Source organism: Octopus bimaculoides, chromosome 10 (genome assembly GCF_001194135.2).
Source record: "Octopus bimaculoides isolate UCB-OBI-ISO-001 chromosome 10, ASM119413v2, whole genome shotgun sequence".
Taxonomy (NCBI): Eukaryota; Metazoa; Mollusca; class Cephalopoda; order Octopoda; family Octopodidae; genus Octopus; species Octopus bimaculoides.
In genome coordinates this window covers 7083130-7091039 of record NC_068990.1, presented here as the reverse complement: position 1 = coordinate 7091039, position 7910 = coordinate 7083130, and the positions used below count along the sequence as shown (strand labels likewise).

General features: G+C 34.7%; 1 protein-coding gene across 1 annotated transcript in view; it reads right to left on the bottom strand.

Annotated features, from left to right (window-relative positions):
• Positions 1-7910, bottom strand: part of LOC106871452 (dynein axonemal heavy chain 5) — a 358231-nt gene that overhangs the window by 271808 nt on the left and 78513 nt on the right. The window contains exons 11-13 of the mRNA XM_014917924.2: positions 6950-7115; positions 6268-6361; positions 3532-3633 (exon numbers count right to left, since the gene is read on the bottom strand). Of these exons, the coding sequence (XP_014773410.1) occupies positions 3532-3633; positions 6268-6361; positions 6950-7115 (362 nt within the window). The remainder of the gene's footprint in view (positions 1-3531; positions 3634-6267; positions 6362-6949; positions 7116-7910) is intronic.

The following is a 7910-nucleotide window of genomic DNA, read 5'->3' as shown; positions in this document are numbered from 1 at the left end:
TTTGAACCAGTTGAAGACACACGAGATGTCGAAATATCGTTCACCGGATAACAAATGGCACTCTTCTTTTAATTTTGACTCTATATCTTCAGGAGGAGTTACCTCAATCCTTTCTATATTAACCAAAATGAAGTAGATTGACAAATTTATTTTTTGAACCAGTTGAAGACACACGAGATGTCGAAATATCGTTCACCAGATAACAAATGGCACTCTTCTTTTAATTTTGATATTATTATTATTATTATTATTATTATTATTATTATTATTATTTTCATATACACACAGCAGATTATACTGTTGGAAAAGAAAAAATCCTAACATCAACTTACAACAAGTAACCTTAGATGGGACTGTAAAATCAATTATCAGGCACTTTTTATTCTCTTTATCTACTACTACTACTACTGAATCAGGCCTTCTGGCTTCTGTTACTCTGTCGGTCTGAATGTTAAAGTCCCACAACATCTTATATTTCTTACTTTCTACTACTTTAATAGGTTTATGCTTGTATCATTTATCAGTATGTTCAAATGTTAGCTTTGTCCATAGCTCCTTGTGGACTACTCTGCCTAGGTTGTCATGTCTTTTCTTGTATTCTTTCCGTGCCAGCAGGCTACATTCACTTACTATATGAATAATACTTTCCTCTTTTGATTTGCATAACCTACGTTGGAAATCTACTTGGCTTTTGTCTTTCTTGGCTTTTATCCAATTAGTCCTTAATAGCTGATCTTGTGCAGCTAGTAACAAACTGTCACTCTTTTCAATTTTCCTTTCTGCATTATTATTATTATTATTATTGTTGTTGTGATTATTATTATTATTATTATTATTATTATTATTATTATTATTAATGTGATATGCAACAGATGGAAAAATCAAACTGAAATTAGCAAGAACACAAAACAATTCGTAGACCTAAAATGGGAAAACTGCAACAAATAATATGAGAAAGACAATAGATCTGAATCAAATGTCATTCAATCCACTTTGGAGTTAACTTTGTTTCCCTATGTAAATTGATCACAATCAGAATGAATTTAGAAACTGCTGCCTCCTAGTCTATTTAATAGATATTAACTCCAAGCTACTATGTCCATTTTGGCAGGGTTTTTTACAGCTGGATGCTCTTTCTAATAGCAACTACTCCACAGAGTGGACTCAGTGCCTTTTACATGGCATTAGCACAAGCGAGGTCAATTTTGGCATGCTTTTTATAGCAGGATGACCTTCCAAATGCCAACTACTTACAATGTGGACTGGATGACTTTTACGTGGCACCAGCACTGGCAGGGTCACCAAGTAAGTTGCAAGCAAAGGAATTTTGAGAGGGGTAGGGTCATTGGAGAAGAGGACCTTGTGTTAGATGAGGAAAAGTGAGTGTGACAGAGAAACAGAGGCAGAAACAGATGTCTTGCTATGGAGGCGGTACATAGTTACCCAATGAGAGAAAGAAAAAGATAAGAGAGAGGGAGAAGAAGAAAGAGAAGTACAAGAAAGAGGACAGAAACAAACAGGTGTGCTGATGTAAAGGAGATACTTGGTTACCTAGTCAGAGGGAAAAGCAAGTGAAGGAGAGAGAGAGAGTGTGTGTGTGTGTGTGTGTGTGTGTGTGTGTGTGTGTGTGTGTGATCAAGAATGAGGACAGAAACAGGTGTGCTGTTGTAGAGGGGATACATGGCTACCCGGCCAGTGAAAAGACCAAGGGAAAGAGAGAGTGGGAAACAGCAAGAGTACAAGACAGAAGAGAAGAGAGATGGTGGTGAAGTGCCAGAGTATACTCATGAGTAACAATGGTTGGGATTGTAGAGTAAGGAAAAGGGAGAGAAATGGTGGCAATGACCAGGGTATGCCTTCAAGGTACAGAGGTCGTAATATACAGGGGTTGGACAAAATAATGGAAACACCTAGCATCACAGCATCAGGATTTAGAAATATCTATAAAGCTGTCAAAAGCTTGTTTATTTTTATGTTTTTTTTTTATATTTATTATTAGTTTTGCTTAATGTGTTTTGCTAAAATTGATGTTTCTTTTCAGATATCCTTAGAAAAATGTAATTAAAATTCATTAAAATGACAGATCTATCGGACTGTCAAAGAGGTCAAACTGTTGGTGCTCGTTTGGCAGGCACTAGTGTAATGAAAACAGCCGAAATGTTTGGTGTATCAAGAAGTATTGTCTCGAAAGTAATGACAGCCTTTGAGAAAGAGGCAAAAAAAACCTCCTTGTCGAAACAAAACTCCGGAAGAAAACCAAAACCTTCAGATAAGGACTATTGAATTCTTACGTGAATTACTCCTCATCACCACAGGAACTTTTTTCAAATGGAAATTTGTTCACTGCATTAAATATGTCTGTACTCAACTACATATTATTGAAACAAGATGCCACATTGGTTTGGGTGCTCGTCCTACATAAAAAGCATTGGTATGAATGCTGGTGCTGCTACCATGTAAAAAACACTGGCGATGGTGCCACATAAGAGGCAGCCAGTACACTCTGTGGAATGGTTGGCATTAGGAAGGGCATCCAGCTGTAGAAACCAAGCCAAAACAGACTATGGAATCTGGTGGGATGCCTGACCTAGCCTTGCCAGTTGTTGTCAAGCCATCCAACCAATGCCACCATGGAAAACGGGTGTTAAATGTTAAAGATGATGATGTTGAATGATGAAGAGTATAAAAGTTGGCTATAAAAAAACAAGTCAAAAAGAAAGTAACATACTTTACAAAGTAACATACTTTACAAAGAAACATGCTTTGAGATATTTGTTAGCACCAAGTTCCTAACACACCTTTGTCACCCTCACTGTCAGAAATGTGGGAAACCTGTAACTAACTGTATTATTATTTACTAATTGTGTTTCAAAATATAAAAGTAAACACCCTGTCTCTCAAGTTTGTGACCACTCATCCACCCTCATTAAAAATTATCTCTCCACATTTTCAATACTATTTTCAAAATTCAGCTTTTTTTTTATCTTTCTCTCTTTCAGCTTTTTCCTCTCTAAAGCTCTGTTTTTCCTTTTGCATCTTGTTTTTCTTTTTCTAGATTTTTGCTTTCGTTTTGGTTTATTCCACAATACCTATTTATTTTCACAATCTTTTTCACCTCCTCCATTTCCTGCTAATTTACTCTCATCAGTTTTTAAATTAATCCTTTCTCATATCCATTACGTTATGTTTGTAATACCCTACATTTTCTGCTATGACTTTTTCCCCTCTTTTTCAAATACCGCATGAAAATTAATCTCTATGTATGTGTGTGTGTGTGTGTGTGTACATGTTTATAGAGACACAACATTTGCATGTATGTGGTGTGTTGAAATGTTCAATTAAACAGTATGAAAAGTTTATATAACATAAAAATTTCATGACATAATTGAATGAATAAATAGTAAAGAAGACCGCCATGCATTTGCAATGAAACCATAATTGAATACTGAAAATTCAGATTTCTAATTAAAATTAGTCTAACGGAGCAAGAAAGTAAATACATTTCTGTAAATACACTGCAAAACAACTTACAGGATTAGTTGCATTGATTATGGGATCAAGAAATTTATCCAAAATATGAAGATATTTCACATTATCTCTTGCTTCATTAGCAACATCAGTAATACGGCCACCCTGAAATAGATATATAAATACAAAAGAATATACTCATAGACACCCATGTACATATAAATGCGTATGCACACTCACATATCATAGATAGGTGTAGATGTGCGTGTATGTGTGTGTGTAAATGAGCATTGGTCTAATTTTTGTAAATGCAGTGTAGTAAATCGGAAAATTCTTTTGATTCAAAGCATTTTGTATACTTTGGAACTTTTCCCTTTCCTACATTAAAACAACAATTTCCTGAATTTTCCAGTGAATACATTTACAGATATTTGTACTCAACTATATAAACACACAGAATATATGAATGTGTGTGTGTGTGTGTGTGTGTGTGTGTGTGTGTGTGTGTGTGTGTGTGTGTGTGTGTGTGTGTGTGTGTGTGTGTGTGTGTGTGTCACCACATATACTTACACAAAAGTAGATACAAAAATGAGATATTAGAGTGGGGTATGTATGTGTGGAGATGTGCATTTGTTTTTGTATGTGGATGTGTATCTATATGAATAAAATTTTTGACATAGTTGAATTCATATGTGTGTGAGAAAGAGAGATATACATGACACTGACATGTTGTCTAGATATATAATTTAAGCATATCTTCACCATATACACAGGCATACGAAAACGCATAGGTGTACATGTGTATGCATAAAATAGTTGCCAAAAAGTATCTTTAAGCATTACATGTATCAAAGTGAATTCCAAGATGGAAACAAACAAATCATGCAAAATAGATATGAAATAAAATATCAACAGCACAGAGAAAGTTTACTTGGAAGCAGTCACAGTATTTCACGGTTGCTTTATTAAGTCAATTTTTGTCATAATATTGAAGCTGCCTCTTTGAGACAGACACTTTCTCTTTCTCGCTCTTTCTCTCTCTCTCTCTCTCTCTCTCTCTCTGCTTCTTTTTGTTTTTCCATATGCATGAAGCCTTAAAGCAATAACAAAATAGTATTCTTTGAAGTTCTATATTACTACTGATTGCCGAAAGCATAATTCTTACGAAATCTTGAAAATTATCAAGATGGAAAAATTACATTGCAAAGAAAAAAAGGAAAAAAAAATATCAAATATACAAGAAAATGTCAAAGTTGTAATTATTTTGATGTGTTTTTAAAAGGAGCAAACATCTGAGAGACTCAAAATATCTCCAGTAAACTAAATCAATCAGTTGATGTTGAATAGTTCTCAACTTGGAATGATTTGCAAATGGAGAAATCTAATTAATGGCACTAAGAAAGGGAAGAGGACAGCAAAATGGTTGAATAGATAATGCTCTAGCCCAGTGGTTCTCAAAGTGGGTGGTATTGATCTCCTGCAGGCAGTGGAAAGATTCAGAGACCCGTTGAAGGAAAGTGGGGCAATAATAGGGTGGCCAAAAGGATGGGGGGGGGGTTGGATATAACCTCCTCCTCCCCCAAAATACATACACACACCAAACAACCTATATATACATATATACACTAAACATACAAGCATTAGTACATGGCTACATATATATAAATACAAATATAGGCAAAACATAAATATATACAAATGCATACATATGTATATGTATTTTAGGGTGCAAGTTTTTTTAAAGGATATATCTTTTAATTAAATTAAATTCATTATGTTTTTACCATTAATTATTTACCCTGGCTGTTCAGGTCTTTTTCCTTCTACATAAGCTATCTTTGATTTAAGGTTTTCTTCAAATTTTATAATAATATTGATATAACTGCAATTGTAATTTCATGCAACCAGTCATTGAAACGATTGTTAGTTGAAAGGACCAATAAAACAAAAGCATTTTCAAATGTCTCTCTATCAAACTAATCGTATATTTATGCATATAACCTTATCTTGTTCCATTCTAAACAAAATTGTTTGATGAACAGGAATGTGAAACAGTTTTTGTGATATTTTTGCTGCTTTTTACATACATATATATTAGCTGACATACTGTTAATTCCCGGGAAAGTAAGACTTATGCCTTGGTTCCATTCTCATAATTGTTTCACTAATCCAATAGCAACTATACAAAGTATGTAGCCCTTAAACAGTTTTTGCACCAGGCTCCAATCTGATCTGGCAGAGTTTCTACAGTTGGATACCCTTCCTAACGCCAATCACTCCGTGAGTGTAGTGGGTGCTTTTTACGTGCCACCAGCACAAGGGCTGGAGGAGGCTGGCAATATCCATGATCAGTTGTTGCTTTTTACATGCCACTGGCACAGAAGCCACTCAGGGCGGCACTGGCATTGGCCATGTTCGGATGGTGCTTTTTACATGCCAGTGGCACGGGGGATCACAACTACAATTTCCATTTGATTTTCATTTTGATGTTGATGTACTTGACTCAATAGGTCTCCTCAAGCACAGCATGTCACCCTGCGATCCAAAGTACTTCTGAATGGACTGGGGCTGGTTATGTGAAACTGGTGTAGGAGACAACCGTGAACTGACTTTATTCACTGGGATGAAATCTACTAGCTCACCTGTCTTTTGTTTGAATAATTTGTGTTTCATTAGGTAGGTGGTCTGTGCGTATGATATATATGAAGCCAGTGATAATGCAATGCATATTATTTTGTACTTTATGATTTGTTATTGAATGTGAATATATTGTATATATAACATATTTATGTACATTACCAATTCAATCCACTTTTTAATTTGTTTAGATTTTGCTGCTTGTAGAATAGCCATAACTGCCTTCACTTCCTTACTTTTCAACTGTTCCAGAACACTGAAATTAAAAGTTAAGCAGTTAAGCAGTTGTCAGAAGAATCCAGCCATAATAATACCTCTGTTATATACATTTCTGATGCATTTTCTTATGTTGCTTATGTCATTGGGAGAAGTATAGATATATCATGATCTTCACCATATATCTGAAGCCTTTGAGATTATGTAAAAATGCACTATTCATATTTAAGTAACATACAGATATAAAAGGCTGAGTTTATATAATGTTTCACTGCTGCATTTATGTAAAGTGGAGAGGTACAGCTTTAGGTTTAAACAGAGTCATTGTGGTAAAGTTTGTAAACTTAACTCCTGCTATGAATGTAACTTGGAAAATCATTCTAAGAAATCAATATAGCTGATCACTCATTGATAGATGCATATAATTAGTAATGCATTCATTGGAAGATACACTAAATTAATAAAAATTTACAATCTGTTTTGCACACAATAAATAAATAAAATGCGGATGAGATATGGTTGTGGATGTAAAAGAGACTATTTTCTCTAGGTATATTTCTTCTTGAATTATACTTTGTCATTGCATTAGAAACAAAAGTAATCATAGAAAACATCATCAAACTCATACTTATTGAATTTAAACATTCTACTCTTCCAATAGATCAGCTCAGCCTGGGGTCCAACATCATTCTCCTCTCGCCGTAGTTGCTCACTCTCAGCCAGCACTGTCTCTATCATTGTCGACCACTCATTTGATACGTTTTCTAATTTAAATACTAAGTCTCGATTTCCAGCTGTAAAAGAAGAAGGAAATAAATTCAAAGAAAATGTTATTTCTGACACACAACAAATTTATCCCCAACATTTTTAGCATCTAAAGAAGCTAGTGGGACTTAACTAAATGATGATTAATAATGCTTTTACAAACCCAAGGAGATAAATTATTGCATTTCAGTTGTTGAGCATGTTTTAGAATTACTGAAATTAGTTCTCTTAATTGTATCAATATCATAGTTATTTAACCCTTTAAAATTCACATTATTTCATCAAATATAATGCTTATTTATTTACACTGCTTGGAATTAATCTTGTATTATGTTGTAGCTTTGAAATTTCGAAGACGTAATGATTGTTTAGTTTAAGAATGACATTACAGGGTAGGTGTGAGAAGATGGATCTCCCATAAAACAGGTAGAATATTTGGGCCAAATATGACCTGTTTAAATTCTAAAGGGTTATAGTATGTGGACATAGGCATGATTGAGTGGTTAAGGGCACAATCATAAGGTTCCAGACTTAACCCCTCCATGTGGTATCTCAGGTAAAGGTATCTACTAAAATTTCATGCCAGCCTAAGCCTTGTAGGAGAATTTGGGTTGACAGAAACTGTATATAAGCTTGTCAGATGGACAGTACTTGTTATTCAAAGGTCCAGCACACAGTTATTCAAAGGTCCAGCACACAGTTATTCAAAGGTCCAGCACACAGTTATTCAAAGGTCCAGCACACAGTTATTCAAAGGTCCAGCACACAGCTATTCAAAGGTCCAGCACACAGTTATTCAAAGGTCCAGCACACAGCTATTCAAA